This window comes from Cheilinus undulatus, linkage group 8, assembly GCF_018320785.1.
Source record: "Cheilinus undulatus linkage group 8, ASM1832078v1, whole genome shotgun sequence".
NCBI classification, from domain to species: domain Eukaryota; kingdom Metazoa; phylum Chordata; class Actinopteri; order Labriformes; family Labridae; genus Cheilinus; species Cheilinus undulatus.
In genome coordinates this window covers 54,067,435-54,085,198 of record NC_054872.1, presented here as the reverse complement: position 1 = coordinate 54,085,198, position 17,764 = coordinate 54,067,435, and the positions used below count along the sequence as shown (strand labels likewise).

Below are 17,764 nucleotides of genomic sequence, written 5' to 3'. Positions count from 1 at the left end.
TTGTTTGTTAGTTTGTACATTTGTTTGTTATTTTGTTTGTTTGTTTGTTAGCAACATAATTCAAAAATTTGTGGACAGATTTGATGAAATCTCCAGGAAATGTTAGAAATGGCATAAGGAAGAACTGGGGAGGGAGTAATCAGTGAATGCCGTGGTGGGGGGCACATGGGGACGGATCCAGATATTTTTTGAAGCTTCACTATTGGGAGATAGGGCTGATGGTGGAGGTCTGCACCCTCTGAGTGCTTTTCTAGTTGCCACCTGTAACTCTGTTTTTTGGGTCACTTTTCACCAACTTTTGCCACTCTCTGCCCTTTATTGCCACTTCTCTCCCAGTGTTTACTGCTTTTTGCCCATTTTTGTCACCTTTAACTTATTTTAATTGCCACTTTTCACCACTTAGATTGTGGCTCTTGCAAATGTATTTTTCAACATCTTGGCTCTTTGGTTGAGCAGGGTCGAGTAACACTGATCCATCAGAATAATTCCATGTTGTTTCATTGTTTAGGGTCTGCTTGATCTGAAGAAGAATTGTGAAAGGTCACCTGCAGTAGAAATGTCCAGTACTTTCGTCCCATCTGTTTACATAAATACTGTAAACTTTAACTGTTTTAAAGGGTCAGGGAGGAACTTTAAATCAAGGTGTAGAACTGGGACAGAGCCTTGATTTGTAAAGCCAGTGTACTATTTCAGTCAAATTCTGGACCCTGAGTTTGAAGTCCAGCTGTATTTTAGGCTGATTGTTCACTGTTAGTGGTGCAGCGTGCAGATGAGCATGACAGTATGGTTTAATCAGCTACTCATGGGAAATTCTGTCATATTAGAAATCATGGTCACACAGCTGCATAGACACTGCTGTATTTTCCCTCTTCCTGGTGTTATTGTTTTGCTACTTGGTCACACTTAAATGTTTTAGATCAGGGACGTCAAACTCAATCACAGCAGGGGCCGAATTCTGAACCTGGGTCTAACCTGAGGGCCGAACAAGGCCAACATTTAACCATAAACCATCAACCTCGTTTTCATCAGCAATGAATTATGGGGGGAAAAACCCTTAGCACTGATGATAAATGATTATGAGATTTAAAAAAGTAAAAATGTTAAGTTTAAAGGCTTGAAATCTGAGATAAAAATTCAAACTTATTCGCTCAAAAGGCATTTAAAGTCAAAATCATGTTTTTAAAAGGCAAATATACAAGAAAGAATGTTTGAATCATGGTTGAAATTATGAGTTATAAAGGTCAAAATATGAGATAAAGTTGAAAGTTATTGGTTACAAATGTCAAAGCCTGAAAAAATAACTAAATTTTGAGTTTTACAGGTCAAAATATTACTTAAAAAATGAAATTGAGGATTTGAGGACACAGAAGGCCAAACTATGAGATAAAAGTCAAAGTAGGGACCTAAAAAGGTCAAAACATGAGAAAAAATAAAATAAAATCGTGAGTTAAAAGGTCAAAATATTACTTGTAATTTCAAAATTGAGGATCAAAAAATGGTAAAAAAAAATTTGGAATGAAAAGTCAAAAATGTGAGATAAAAGTCAAAGTAAGGAGCTAAAAGGTCAAAACGTGAGAAAAAAAATAAAATCATGAGTTAAAAGGTCAAAATATGAAATTAAACTTTCCTGATAACTGTGAGATGCTACATCAAGAATATGAAATGAAAACAGAAATTTATTTCCCCACATTCCTGACTTTTTATCTAGTTATTTTAACTTTTTCTTACTTTTATGGCAGAACGAGGACATTATAAATCATCAGGGTTAGGTTTACGTGTTTAAACTGGAGGAAATCTGCAGCTCAGTGGGCCGGTTATAATAAAAATATGATCTGGCGGGCCAGGTACGATGAGTTTGACATCCCTGTTTTAGATCATCTCATTTTCACATCAGACAAAGATTACCTGAGTAAATACAGAAGTCAGTGTTTAAATGAAGATTTCATTAAGGGAAAAAATATCCAGACCTACCTGGCCCTGAGTGAAAAACATTACCCTCCTTATTAAATCGTGAGTTAACAGTGATGCTTACTTTTCACAAAGGGCCAGATAGGTTTGGATGTTTTATGAAATCATCCTTTAAATGCTGACTTTTGGATTTACCCGGGTTATCTTTTCTAATATAGAATTAGTTTGATGATCTCAAACATTTAAGTGTTACAAATACGCAAAAAATATAAGAAATTAGGATGGGGCAAATACTTTTTCACGCTACTGTATTCCGGAGGTTCTCAATCCCGGTTCCGGTTGAGTGGACGCTGGCGCGGCTTGCTGCCGCTACTCACCGGTAACGTTTTAATGTCTTCTTCTGTTATGGCCTCAAATGTGGGGGCTGTATCACCCAGTAACCCTCGGGCTATCAGTTTTGGGCGCCCCGCGACCCGTCCCGGCTTTCGGTGCACACGACATGTGGTCCAGTGAGTTTTGTATCCGGACTCTTCTGTCGCTCCTCCACCGACCCGTGGCTGGTATACTCCAGTTTACCGCCGCTGAGCTCCTCCGTCTCCGCTGTCACCTGGCTGACCCTCCACCGGCTGTCCTGCGTCTCCACCCGGACACTGCACTCCTGCCTTGCCGGAGATACATCCATCGAGGGTCCCGCCGGTCCTTCTATCGAGACAGCTCCACAAAAATACAGTCCCTCTGGTCCACAACTCGCCGCACTCCCAGAAACACCGGCGGGGCTGCTGACCATGGCGTGTTAGCCGGCCTAGCTAGGTGGGCTGACGCTGTCAGTCTCAACACTCCCGTCCGCTCCGGTCTTCTCAACACCCGCTCACTCACAGCTCCTCCAGGATCTCCTCACCGACCCCAAGTCTGATTTCCTCTGTTTGACTGAAACACGGTAGCAGCCCAATGACTTCCCCCACCTCAACGACCCACTCGTCCGGGGTGTGTTTACATCTGTCAACCCCGTGGCTTAGGTCGCGGGGAGGTCTCGCGATAATTTACCGCGAGAACTGGAAAGTCCTGCCAGTGTCTGTGCCTGCCTCCACCTCTGACCCCGAATTTCCATATACAGCGGGCGCTCCGCGGGTTTGCTCCGACCGAAAGGCGAGCGACCTCGCCCGCTGGAAGCGAGTCTGGAGCGCAGCCCTGATCCTCAGAGATCACGGGAGAACTGCGAATTCACGCAGGAAAAGCATGTCAACAGTGGACTGTTTGACCTTTTGGGGTTAATTTATCATCCTTTCTGGTATAAGTCCGTGATATTGTTGCTTCCTCAATAGAGTGAGTACATTAAGAAGTCAAAAGGTTCATGTTTGTTTAAAAGATCTTTGGTTTTATGCAAAATTCTTTGGCTAAATATCCCAAAAACGTAACTGTTCCTCGTCAAAGGTGCCACTGTAGCTCTGTGACCCACTGACCCCTCGATGACCCTTCGCTCTGGCTGCAGGATCAGACGTAATGTTGATATAGTAATGATTTGCGATCGGGAGTCCGTGCATTGTGTTTTATTTTGAAAGAACCGGATGTTCTACTCTTGTGACTTGCATGGTTGGTGCTTTCTGAACGATGGTGATGGTTTGGCAGCGCTGAAATAAACCTGCAGCGTGTCTGAAACGCGCCGCTGCCGGTCTGGAGCGCCGGCTAAGGGAATGCTCTGATAGGCTAGAGAGGGAGCGAAGCGCTCCGCAGTTCGATTCGCCGGCGCACACGCTGTATATGGAAATTCGGGGTGAGGAATGTATTGCCTGCAAACTCTCTGGACCCACTCCCACAATCACTGCTACGGTTAACGCCCCCCCCAGCCAAACAGTGAATTTCTCAATGACTCTGCTGCACTCCTCACATCTCTCCACTCTCTCACCAAATGTTATACTGTTAGGAGACTTCAACAAACACATGGACAATAAGAATCTCCCCCTCACCAGCCACTTCTCATCATGCACTGACAGCCTAGGATTCATCCAATATTCTGATTTTCCCACACACATTGAAGGACACACCCTGGACTTAGTCTGTTGTTCTGGTCTCATCCCCTCCAACTGCTCAGCTGATGAACTCCCCCTAACTGACCATTTCCTTCTCTCATTTAATGTCACACTCTCCACAACCTCCACAACCAAGCCACCACGCCTCATCTCATTCCAGAATATTAAGGACATTAACATGGACACCCTCTCCTCCTGTATCGACAGTACCCTGACTCTGGACTATCCATCCACCCCCGACGATCTGGCTGCTTTCTACAACAATGGTTTAAACAACATCCTCAACTCTCTTGCTCCAATAAAAACTCGGTCTGTTTCCGTCACCCACACTGCCCCCTGGTTTACCCCTGAACTCCGGTCCATGAAAGCAAAAGGTCGCCAACTTGAGTGTCTCCATAGAAAATCTGGTCTCACAACCCCCATATACTACAGTACAAGGACTCCATCTCTCAAGCAAAATCCAACTACTGCTCCGGCCTCATCAGTTCAAATGAAGGAAACACCAGGACTCTATTTTCACTACTCAACAAACTACTCCAACCCCCGGACTCCCTACCCGCCCACCTCTACTCCACCGACACCTGTAAATCCCTACTACTCTTCTTCAATGACAAAATTAACACAATCCACCAGCACTTCGACTCAAATCCATCACCTCCCTCCTCCTCTGAACTTCCCCCACACTTTTCACAGCCACTTTCTGGTTTCAAACTTCCTGCCCCTTCTGACATCTCAGCCCTCATCCAGAAATCCAAACCCTCCACATGTCTGCTTGATCCCCTCCCCACAGCTCTGGTGAAACCCTGCCTCCCCTCTCTGCTCCCCCTCATATCTGCCATCATCCACTCCTCACTCACCACTGGAATTGTTCCCTCCCTCTTTAAAACTGCTTCTGTCACCCCTATACTGAAAAAACCCCACTCAGATCCTAACAACTTCAATAACCTCCGCCCCATCTCCAAAATCCTTGAAAAAATAGGTGCCACTCAACTCCACTCCCATCTAACTCATAATTCCCTCTACGAACAATTCCAGTCCAGTTTCCGCCCCCGCCATAGTACAGAAACAGCCCTCCTAAAATCACCAATGACCTCCTCATAGCAGCTGACTCCGGTTTACTCTCCATCTTCATCCTCCTCAATCTGAGTGCGGCCTTCGACACAATATCTCACCCCATCGTCCTCAACAGATTATCTTCCATCGGCATCACTTCCACCCCCCTCAACTGGTTTCACTCATTCCTCTCAGGTCGACTCAGTTTATCCATCTAAAAACCTTCACATCCCAGCCCTCCCCCACCACTTCAGGTGTGCCCCAGGGCTCTGTCCTGGGGCCCCTCCTTTTCATCATCTACCTCCTTCCCCTTGGCAATATCTTCAGAAAATTCAACATTCACTTCCACTGCTTCACGAATGACACCCAGCTCTACCTCTCCAGCAAACCCAACTCCTCACTTCCACCCCCCTCCCTCACCAACTGCCTCTCTGAAATAAAATCCTGGTTCACCTCCAATTTCCTTAAATTAAACAGTGATAAAACAGAAATCCTCCTCATTGGCACAAAATCCACCTCATCAAAAGCTGACAGTCTCTCCCTCACCATTGACAGCTCCTCAGTCTCCCCCTCCCCTCAGGTTAAGAGTCTGGGTGTCATCCTCGACAGCTCCCTATCATTTCAAGCCCTCATCAATAATATCACCCGGTCTGGATATCTCCATCTACGCAACATCAACCGCCTCCGCCCCTCCCTCAGCCCTCTTACCACTTCTATTCTTGTCCACAGCCTCATTACCTTCCATATTGATTACTGCAGTTCCCTCCTCTTTGGTCTTCCTCACAAATCTCTCCATAAACTTCAACTGGTTCAGAACTCAGCTGCTCTCATCATCACCAAAACTCCCTCATTTCACCACATCACCCCCGTCCTACAGCAGCTCCATTGGCTCCCAGTTAAATCCAGAATAGAATTCAAAATCCTCCTGTATGCGTTCAAGGCCATCCACAATCTCGCCCCCCCTTATCTCTCTGATCTGCTCCATATCGCCACCTCCTCCCGCTCCCTCAGATCCTCCTCCTCCATCCACCTCACTGTGCCCTCTGCCCGCCTCAGCACCTTGGGGAGCAGAGCTTTCAGCCGCTCTACTCCCCAACTCTGGAACTCACTCCCACCAGACATCCAGAACATTGACTCTCTCCCTCTCTTCAAATCAAAACTCAAAACCCACCTGTTCAGGATTGCTTATTCTTCATAATTTCTTTGTCCTATTTTATATTTTATATTGTGTTTGCTTTTATCTGTTGTTTATTGTACTTGTTTTTATCTGTAAAGTGACCTTGAGTGTTCAGAAAGGCACTTATAAATGAAATGTATTATTATTATTATTATTATTATAAATGTTGACCCCATTGGAGGTTGCAAGACACTGAGAGGGGGTCTCCAGATGGCCATTTTGTCAAATTTTAACCCCTTTTCATTATTTTCCCCACCAATTTTAACAAATTTTGACTTTTAAAAACTATTTTTGTCAGTTTTAAACTCTTTCTTTCACCCTGTTTTGCCACTTCTAAACCATTCTTGCCACTTTAGCTTTATGTTGCCTCTGCTGGCCCATTATTGCCACTTTTAACCCCTTTTTATGCCCATTTTTTTCCCATTTTAACCCCATTTCAGCATTTCACATGCCCATTTTTGCTAGTTCAACCAATTTCTGCCAATATCTGTCTATTTTTTTCTTTCTAAGTGAACCCTTTTTGCTAGATTTTTAACTATTTTTCATCCCATTTTATTAAATTTCCACCCATTATTGCCAATTAAAGCCATTTCAGCCACTTTTAACTCCCTTTTGCCACTATTTATGCCCATTTTACCACTTTAACCAATTTTTGTCATCTTTTTTTGCAATTTTTTTCTAATTTTGGCCACTTCTAACCAATTTTGTCTACATTTAAAATCCAATTTCACCACCTTTTCCATCATTTTTGGCCATTATTAAAGCATTGTAGCCATTTTTAAACCAATTTTAATTCTTTTTTTTTTTTTAACAAAGGGGATTTAAATTTTTAAGAAGGCTATTCACTACACAAATGATTAAAAAAGATATTTTTTTGATAAGAATGGTTATTTTTCTCGGTTAAATATGGAATATGGATACCACAGCTTAACTTTACAATGGACCATGGTTTTGCTGACCTCCATGGGCCCCCAGTTTGGCTGGATCCGAGGAACCTTCTCCTTTATGGACAGCCTTGTCTCCACATGACTATTCTAGAAAGTTCATGGCTGTGTTCAACCACCTCCAGGTACAGTGGGGTCCCCGGTCTCTGGCACCTGTATTTTGGGGGTCGCGGGCTGAATAGATTGAGAACCACTGCTGTATTCAAACATTGTGAGCAGCAGAGTCAGGGCTTCTTTTCCTGATCATACCTGTTAAATTCTCTGCCTGACACTGCCCGTTAATCCATCAGCTTTATGAATTCCTCAAACATCTCTTTCTACAGTTCTTTTCTACGTGTTTTTTCCTGTCAGTTTGATTCTTCCCATCTCTCACCTGCAGGCGGGCGTAGGCCTTCTGCCCGTGTCTGATCTCCACCATCTCTGCCTCTCGGGGCAGAGGGACTAATGGCGGCAGGCCCTGGGTGGAATCAGCTAATCGACAGTTGAGGTAGAGCTCCATGTTCATGTGGTCACGCTGGAGACCGCCAAGTCTCAGAATGATGGAGTGAGTCCGACCATCTGCCAGCGCGGCGTTCTGCAGGTTCACTGTGTGCAGCTTCCCATCAGCACGCACGTACCGCACCAACACTGAGGGGTGGACAGGGTAGTAAACCATCAAGAACTGAATGTGAACATGACAGTATTTTAAGATATCCTTCATACAAAGACACGAACAGAACCCTCTGCAGACTGACTGACCTCCAGCGTCTGTTTCTACCAGCTGTAATGGGTTTTTCCTGCAGCGGAAACAGAGCCACCTTCTCCTGCCATGACATGTTCGTTTACCCTCCAATAAATAATTTATTTAACATTCAGGAGATGTCAAAGTTTCCAAACGTTCCAAACGTGTCAGGCTGCTTAGCGTGGGGGAAATATTTCCATTCATAAAAAAGGAGTCTGTGGTTTGAGTATCTGACTGAGTGGAAACAACAGAAAAAATCCTGCTGATGACAGCTGGGATGAATTATAGGACACATTTGTGTCAGGGTTGTGGACCAACATCCAAGTACTTCTGAACCAGAATTTTGGTTGCTTTGGTTCAGGGGGAACAAAAGCATGCTGATCTTGGGAACTGTGCATGGGCACACTGGAAAAGGTGGTCTTGGGCACAGGACTTATGGACTTGAGTACAGTAGCTGGCAAGGAGAGAGGGAAATGTACTTTTCCAGATGTTGTCAACAATGGCCAAATACGTAACAATGATAGAGGGAAAAGGCCCAAACATTACCGGCTTCACAAACATTCCCTCCTCTCCCTTTGGAAATGATGTCATCCTTTACACTTTACAAAACATTCTGTCCTTTGCCTTTGAAGATGATGTTTTGTAAAGTGTAAAGAATGACATCATCTTCAAAGGCAGAGGACAGAATGTTTTGTAAAGTTTGAAGAAAGACAACATCTTCAAAGTCAGAGGACATAATGTATTGCAAAGTGTAAAGAATGACATCATCTTCAAAGGCAAAGGAAACAATTTTGTGTAAAGTGTAAAGAATGACATCATCTTCAAAGGCAAAGGAAAGAATGTTTTGTAAAGTGTAAAGAATGACATCATCTTCAAAGGCAGAGGACAGAATGTTTTGTACAGTGTAAAGAATGACATCATCTTCAAAGGCAAAGGACAGAAAGTTTTGTAAAGTGTAGATATTGACGTCATCTTCAAAGGCAAAGGACAGAATGTTTTGTAAAGTGTAGATATTGACGTCATCTTCAAAGGCAAAGGACAGAATGTTTTGTAAAGTTTGAAGAAAGACATCATCTTCAAAGTCAGAGGACATAATGTATTGCAAAGTGTGAAGAATGACATCATCTTCAAAGGCAGAGGACAGAATCTTTTGTAAAGTGTAAAGAATGACATCATCTTCAAAGGCAAGAACAGAATGTTTTGTAAAGTGTAAAGAATGACATCATCTTCAAAGGCAGAGGACAGAATGTTTTGTACAGTGTAAAGAATGACATCATCTTCAAAGGCAAAGGACAGAAAGTTTTGTAAAGTGTAGATATTGACGTCATCTTCAAAGGCAAAGGACAGAAAGTTTTGTAAAGTGTAGATATTGACGTCATCTTCAAAGGCAAAGGACAGAATGTTTTGTAAAGTTTGAAGAAAGACATCATCTTCAAAGTCAGAGGACATAATGTATTGCAAAGTGTGAAGAATGACATCATCTTCAAAGGCAGAGGACAGAATCTTTTGTAAAGTTTAAAGAATGATATCATCTTCGAAGGCAAAGGAAACAATTTTGTGTAAAGTATAAAGAATGACATCATCTTCAAAGGCAAAGGAAAGAAAATTGTGTAAAGTGTAAAGAATGACATCATCTTCACAGGCAGAGGACAAAATTTTTTGCAAAGTTTAAAGAATGACATCATCTTCAAAGGCAAAGGAAACAATATTGTGTAAAGTGTAAAGAATGACATCATCTTCAAAGGCAAAGGAAGGAATATTTTGTAAAGTGTAAAGAATGACATCATCTTCAAAGGCAAAGGACAGAATGTTTTGTAAAGTGTTAATAATGACATCATCTTCAAAGGATGGCATTCTTTACACTTTACACAATATTCTGTCCTCTGCCTTTGAAGATGATGTCATCCTTTAATCTTTTTAAAGGATCCCCTACTGTACTGGACTGTTTACCTACACACGTAGCTCGGGTACAGAATGGTATTTCTAATGTGAAATCAGACCAGCAGGGGGGAGGAAGTTCTGAGATTTTGAACTATGTTGTTAAGCATCAGGGGTGCAGTGTTTACATATCTCACCTTTGTTTATTTTTCCCATGATGGCAATCTCCAGGTATTTCCTGTTATCCTGTTTGCTGTAAACACCCAGCAGGACTCCACCAAGCTTCGCTGGCAGCCGATATGTGGACACCACATAGATGTCACTGAGCGCGCTCAGACCACCCGACAGTTTCTCCACCGCTGCTACGCTCTGCTTAGAGTCCTGAAGACCCAACACATCAATCACTGAGGAAGAGGAAGAACAGACAGATCAAAACCTGATCATTAAATTTAGAAAAAGTGTAAGACGACTGTCTAAGCATCAGAATTAAGCAGAAACTCAACGGGTTGACCATTCTGTCTGAAGACAGAAACACCACAGGAAGAAAAACAGGACACTTCCTGTCCTCCTTCCTGCTGATGCCCTCACAACAAGGACTCTGTCAGGACACTTTAAAGAACACAATGGAGAGGCAAAATTGATGGATATGTTGTTCTTTTTAACAATAAGCTATCTCTGGAAGTAATTCAAAAAGAGATGTTGTGATTATAATTAGATTGGCTGATGGATTTTTAGGTCATGTTTATAATAAAACATCCACTGTCTATAAATATTTAATTCAAAAAACTCTTCAAAATTACAGCAGGTCTAATGACCTAGCCCCCAGCTTTCCTTTAAAAGCATGTTTATGACAAAATGAGGGAGAAAAGCTGTTAAAGCTGTCATGGCTCCAGTCATTTACCAGCTATACATTATAATTATTTATTAATGGAAAAATTCAAAATTAAACACAGTGTACCTTTAATAAATGCAATGATTAATTCTGGAGAAGAAATAATTATTTTATCATTATTATTTCTATCAACATATTATTATTATTACTATTACTTAGTAACCCCGTTGCGGTAAGTCGTGAATATCAATGTTTCTAAACACCATCAACATCTAATGCCACCCTCACTGACTTGTATGGAGGACTGAGAGTGCCAAAATGAAATATATAATTCATTAATTAATTAAATGTGCCATTAATTAATTAAATATGCAATTAATTAATTAAATGTGCCATAAATTAATTAAATGTGCCATGAATTAATTAAATCTGCCATGAATTAATTAAATGTGCCATGAATTAATTAAATATGCAATTAATTAATTAAATGTGCAATTAATTAATTAAATGTGCCATGAATTAATTAAATGTGCCATGAATTAATTAAATGTGCCATGAATTAATTAAACATGCAATTAATTAATTAAATGTGTAATTTATGAATTAATTAAATGTGCCATGAATTAATTAATTAAATGTGTCATGAATTAATTAAATGTGAATTACACATTTAATTAATTCATGACACATTTAATTAATTCATTGTTCCTGCTCCAGCAGTGCATCATGAATTTATTTTATCTGTCATCCTCTCCCATCAAACTCAGTGGGCGGGACTAACGCTGAACAATCACAAACCATTGGTTTGGTCTGCAGGGCTGCCAGACGAGGGCGTTTCCCACCAAATAAACTACAACACAAACATGGCCGCTATCACTGAGGCTCTGCATGAGCTCTCCCATGAGTTAATAACAGATATTTTAGTCCTGTCAGAACACGTCGACGCTGGAATTTCAGACCCTGAGCATGTGGCTAGCAAAGCAGAGCGATTTATTGAAGTTCTTGGGAGTTATTTCCGCTCTGTCTGACCAAGATATTGACCGAAGAGTGTTCGCCAAGTGTTGATTAACAGGTTTATTTGTCAGCGCAGTACTAGATGTTGTATTGTTTCGTACACAGACGTGTTTTGTTGAGTTTTCCAGGCACTTCAGGTGTCGTCTTTGCTTTGTACGTAAACTACGCCTCTGTCATCAGCTGGTCCACTAGCTCAGAGCGAGGATAAATCTCTGTCACTCAGGAGACCAGGGTTCAGATCCCCCCCAGTATCATAATTATGCAGAGCAAATGTGTAATTCACATTTAATTAATTCATGACACATTTAATTAATTCATAAATTACACATTTAATTAATCCATAGCATATTTAATTAATTCATGGCATATTTAATTAATTAATTGCATATTTATTTAATTAATGGCACATTTAATTAATTCATAAAGTACACGTTTAATTAATTCATGGCAGATTTAATTAATTAATTGCATATTTAATTAATTAATTAATTATATATTTCATTTTGGCACTCTCAGTCCTCCATAGACTTGTTTCTGTTTTTCTTGTTTTAAAGGCTGAGACTGAGAATTTCCTGTCTGGTCACAAACTGACAGGGTCACAGATCTCGTCGTAACACCTACCGCGCACAGGTAGGCAGGAAGCAGGCACAGCTTTGGACGGTAGCACATTCTGTCGGTACACCCAGAGATAAAATAACTTACTGCAGGCTTCACGTGAACTCTTGAGTATTAACCGTTAGCTTATCTAACGTTAATGTCACGTTATTGTTAGCTTGGTGTTACCTTGTGCGTCCGGTCCGTCCAGGATTCCGGCCATGAGTCCAACCCAGAAAACTGACAGCAGAACCGGGACCAGGGAACACCGAGCCATGTCTGAACCCAACCAGACCCAAAGAACCGGGCTTTAAGAACCAACAGAAGAGGTAGAACTCCGTCCAAAGTGACGGCAACCGGACCAACGGAAACTCTGAGACCCGGAGAAGCAGAGGAGCTGACAGCGGGACGCGGAGCTTAGAGACCGGGCTGTGGGGGGAGTTTGAGTCCGGTTAGAGGAGCGGGGAAACAGGCTGGATCCACGCCGATGAACCCTCGAGCAGAACGGGGAGCAGAGGAGGCAGGGAGCCGCGGAGAGAGCCGACGGAGCGGCGGGAGGACACACTAACGGTCGGGCTCACGAGCGCAGCTGGAAACTGCTGCTGGCGCGCGCTCTGCTCTCCTCCAACTCAGCTCGTGCGCGCAGGGGAGACGATTAGCATAAAGCGCGCGAGTTAAGACCGATAAAAAAGCTTTAAAATGAGGGTACAATTGTAGTAAAATAATAATAATAACCGGTAAAAAATCCTTAAAAATGAGTGTAAAAATGTATTAAAATAGTCATAACCGATAAAAAAAAGCTTAAAAATTAGTGTACAATTGTATTAAAATAATAATAACCGCAAAAAATGTTTACAAAACAGTGTAAAAATGTAGTAAAATAATAATAATTGGTAAAAAAAAAAGAGCTTAAAAATGAGTGTAAAAATGTATTTTCATAGAAATAACTAATAAAAATGCTTAAAAATGAGTGTAAAAATGTATTTAAATAGAAATAACTAATAAAAATGCTTAAAAATGAGTGTAAAAATGTATTTAAATAGAAATAACTGATTAAAAAGCTCAAAAATGAGTGTAGAAATGTATTAGTAGTAATAACCTATAAAAATGCTTAAAACGAGTGTACAATTGTATTAAAATAATAACAAAACTCATAAAGAGAAGAAAAAGAAGAGGAAGACGTAAAATAAATGTAAAAATTAATTAAAATAATTATAATAAAACCCATAGTGAGAGGAAAAAGAAGAGGAAGATGATACCACTAAAGAATATATAAATATTATCCTTGATTATGTAGGGGAGACCGGGGACAGGACTAACTTTCCCTCAGTGTCCCTCAGAGCTGTCCTCTGGTGAACTCCTCATCTTTAAATAACAAACTTGTCGACTGATTTCAAAGTTATCCAACAGAAGTTAAATGAAAGGTTTATTTTCTCCTTGATTAATGAACATTAACAGCAATGATAGTAATAAATCTTTTTTTGGAGCCACATATTGAAAACCTGTATTCCTCTGCTAGTGTGACATCATGTAGGGAGGCGGGGTCAAGCAGGGTTCACCTTTAGGGGTGTCCAAACTATGGAACGCTAACTGGACCATAACGTCTACTTCGGCGTTTGCATTAAAACATCAAATTTGTACGTCTTAACATGTAAAAATATTACGTCTTAACACATTAAAACCACATTAAGACGAAAGAAAATCCCGTGTTAACTAGTACATTTTTTACATATTAGGACGTTTAAATTTGGGTGCTACCACTTCATCAGTTTCTGAGGGGAAATCCTAGATACAGTCATTACAAGAGAGAAATCAATTCCCCACCTACCTTGTATAAAGTGGAGTTAAGAAATAACAGGCTATTACTTCAACTGGGGTTAAAAAATAATATAGATTTACGGTGACATTAAACACCTGTGTTATTTTGTACCGGTTACTAATTGCAGTACATGCAGCTTGTTTACAATGTCATACATGACATGTGCTCGCCTATGTGCCCACTAGGTGGCAGTATTAGAGTACCAATGGCAGCCTGTTGAATTTTGAAACAAACCGCTAGTCTCCAGTTGTAAAAAAAAGTTTCTGGAGGCCATTCTTTTCTCTCCTCAGCTACCGCTGAGTTTTAAATCACCCGCACAAACTCATACACACCCAGGCGGATGGGCTGTCCCGAATCAGTTACGTACAAGACACGTGATAGGTTCGTAGCCAAAACGTATCCAGTAGCAAGAGCCACATGACCACCACATGACCGCAACGCAGGCATACATACAGCCCAGCGCAGCCCCTACGTCTGAAAGGGTGGGTATGTTGACTCCAACCAATAGTATGGAAGCCTTAATGCTCTAAACGCCTTAATACGTGAAAAATGTACTTGGTAACACAGCATTTTCTTTCGTCTTAACGCGGTTTTAACATGTTTAGACAGAATGTTTTTACATGTTAAGACGTACAAATTTGACGTTTTAATGCAAACGCCGAAGCAGACATTATGGTCCAGGTGGCGTTCCATACTAAACTTTCTCCACTCCTCTAATGTTCCCTTTACACTCAGATCCTCTGGGAGTTTTACATGTTTCTTTGAATATTTGAGCCTCAGACAGAGCTAGGCTAGCTGATGCTAAGCTAACTCCAGCTACATGAATACTCCATAGTTTCTGTCTTTTATGTTGTGTTCACATTAAGCTCCAACCATCGCTTTATTCACATTTAATAAGTCAGACGAAAAGATTTAAGCTACAAACCAACTGTATGAATAAAGACAAGTATTTCTCTGATCCTTTTCTAAAGAAGTCACTTTATTAAAAGCTGTCCATTCAGACTGATTCATATTTAAAGGTTCAAGTTAAACAGAGAGTAAGGCAGCAAATAAAAAGCAGAAGAAAATGACATGAAAGCAATAAATGTGATTTGTTGAACAGTCAAAGCTTCTTCTCTGTTTTATTTTCAGCTTTAAACAGAGAAAAATGACAGGAAGTTCTTTTAGATTAGATCTGATGATTTTTGGTTCTGTTGATTTCAGCTCTGTGTTAACGACAGGCAGCCACATCAGAACAACACAGTGACCTTCCTCACAGGCTGAGATTAAAACCAGAACATCTGAAAATAACCTGACTGATGTTCGTCATCATCAGGTTCTAGTTTGGTTCCACAGTCTCAGAGATCTTCATCATCAGGTTCTAGTTTGGTTCCACAGTCTCAGAGATCTTCATCATCAGGTTCTAGTTTGGTTCCACAGTCTCAGAGATCTTCATCATCAGGTTTTAGTTTGGTTCCACAGTCTCAGAGATCTTCATCATCAGGTTCTAGTTTGGTTCCACAGTCTCAGAGATCTTCATCATCAGGTTCTAGTTTGGTTCCACAGTCTCAGAGATCTTCATCATCAGGTTCTAGTTTGGTTCCACAGTCTCAGAGATCTTCATCATCAGGTTCTAGTTTGGTTCCACAGTCTCAGAGATCTTCATCATCAGGTTCTAGTTTGGTTCCACAGTCTCAGAGATCTTCATCATCAGGTTTTAGTTTGGTTCCACAGTCTCAGAGATCTTCATCATCAGGTTCTAGTTTGGTTCCACAGTCTCAGAGATCTTCATCATCAGGTTTTAGTTTGGTTCCACAGTCTCAGAGATCTTCATCATCAGGTTCTAGTTTGGTTCCACAGTCTCAGAGATCTTCATCATCAGGTTCTAGTTTGGTTCCACAGTCACAGAGATCTTCATCATCAGGTTTTAGTTTGGTTCCACAGTCACAGAGATCTTCATCATCAGGTTCTAGTTTGGTTCCACAGTCTCAGAGATCTTCATCATCAGGTTTTAGTTTGGTTCCACAGTCTCAGAGATCTTCATCATCAGGTTTTAGTTTGGTTCCACAGTCACAGAGATCTTCATCATCAGGTTCTAGTTTGGTTCCACAGTCTCAGAGATCTTCTCTGGTAAAATCTTCACATTATCCACAGTCTCAATGAACGGAACCATGGTCTCAGTGAAAGTTTGTTTAAAGGTCCAGATGCGTGTGTTAGTATCAGGATCAGAGAACCTCAGCTCTCCTCTGTTGAAGTCCAGATTCACTCTGATCCTCTTTGGAGGATTCTTCACTGGGAGAACAATGGTTTTCTGTGATGATGAGTATGCTTTGTATTTACCATCAGATAACCATATTCCCCAGAATCAAGTCTCTTCCTCTCCCTTCCTCTGTCCAGACTCTGCCAACACTCCCAGTACCCAGTCTGTACTGTCTTCAACCAGGACGTCCCAGCTGTGAGTCCTTGAGTTAAAGCCCTCAGAGCCCAGGACAGAGCAGGAATAATCAAACCTCTCTGGATTATCAGGAAGCTGCTGTCTCTCTCCTCCTCTCACAGCGGTCAGATCATCAGACAGGATGAGGTCTGGATGAGCAGTGTTTGGGTCCAGAATGACAGGCGTGTAGGAGACCAGGTCCTTCATCTTGGTCCAGATGTTGAAACCCAGGTTGCCCAGGTGTTTGGCCTGGTCTATCAGAGCTCCTGAGGGCAGCTGTGGATCCTCCAGCAGGGGGCGCTGCTGGACTCTTTCCACTGCAGTCTTGTAGTTTTTCAGGAAGGAGACGTCTTGGGCCGTCAGCTGGTCCTCTGTGTCTCTGACTGTGTGTGAAAGATCTGCTATCTGTGCTCTCAGAGCCTCCATCTGCTCCTTCATCCTCTGTCTCTTCTGCTCCTCTTCCTCCCTCAGTGCACGCAGCCTGGCCTCCTCTTCCTCTGCTAGAAACTGGTGAAGCTTCTTAAACTGCTCCTTAATCTGCCTCTCTGTGTGTCGGGCCTGGACCTCCATGTGGTCCAGAGTTAGACCAAACTCCACTTTAACATCTTCTAGATCCTCTAACCTCTCCTTTAAGGGCTGCAGAGTTTCCTCAAGTTTCTTCTTGTGTTCTTCTGTAGCTTCATCCATGGGTCTGGGCTGGGATGGGTTGGAGTGTTTTTCTGAATCTCTGCAGACGAGACACACCGGCTCCTGATGGTCCAGACAGAAGAGTTCATCACCATTATGCAGACTGCAGAGATCTTTTGCTGGCTCTGGAGATCTCTGATCTCTCTCCCGTAGAAAAATCTCACACAGATTCTTTAGAGCAAAGTTCAACATGAGTCTCTTTGAGTGTCTCCTCTTACAAACAGGACACTCCTTCTCCTCCTTCTCCTTCCAGCTCTTCTCCACACTCACTCTACAGAAGTTGTGGCAGCAGGACAGCATGTTGGGATCTTTAAAGGTGTCCAGGCAGAGCGGACAGCTCAGATCATCGACTAACTTGGATGCCATTTTGTCTCAAAGTCAAACTAGAGATGTAGCAGACAAACACGAAGTCAGTCCCTGTCCCTGAAACTTCCTGTCACTTATATTCTTTATATTTCAAACTCACTTTTAGTTCCTGAGTCCAGTAGCAGGTTATAGTCCAGGTATTCTCAGTATTCCCTCCTTCAGCTATGTGGTTTTAGTCTGACGGCGGTCCAAACGCCCGTCTGGGTGCGTGCGTCTCATCTCAGTGAGGCAGAATAACCACCTTTGTCCAGGGCGTGGAGAATTATCACCACAGCTTATCAGGTTCAAAGTCCAATAGAATAACAATCATTGGTTACAGATCTGTTGGTCC

At 41.8% G+C, this 17,764-nt stretch overlaps 2 protein-coding genes across 3 annotated transcripts in view; both read right to left on the bottom strand.

Annotated features, from left to right (window-relative positions):
* thbs3a (thrombospondin 3a) overlaps window positions 1-12,774 on the bottom strand; it is a 40,895-nt gene extending 28,121 nt beyond the window's left edge. For both annotated transcript variants that reach the window (XM_041793584.1, XM_041793585.1), the window contains exons 1-3: window positions 12,338-12,774; window positions 9,906-10,112; window positions 7,483-7,736 (exon numbers count right to left, since the gene is read on the bottom strand). In XM_041793584.1, coding sequence (XP_041649518.1) covers window positions 7,483-7,736; window positions 9,906-10,112; window positions 12,338-12,425 — 549 coding nt within the window. In that variant the 5' untranslated portion in view covers window positions 12,426-12,774. The remainder of the gene's footprint in view (window positions 1-7,482; window positions 7,737-9,905; window positions 10,113-12,337) is intronic.
* Window positions 12,775-16,311: 3,537 nt separating this feature from the next.
* LOC121514213 (nuclear factor 7, ovary-like) lies at window positions 16,312-17,433 on the bottom strand. The gene has a single exon (XM_041794314.1). It carries the CDS (start codon window positions 17,431-17,433, stop codon window positions 16,312-16,314), a length of 1,122 nt encoding a protein of 373 aa, XP_041650248.1.
* Window positions 17,434-17,764: the final 331 nt, after the last annotated feature.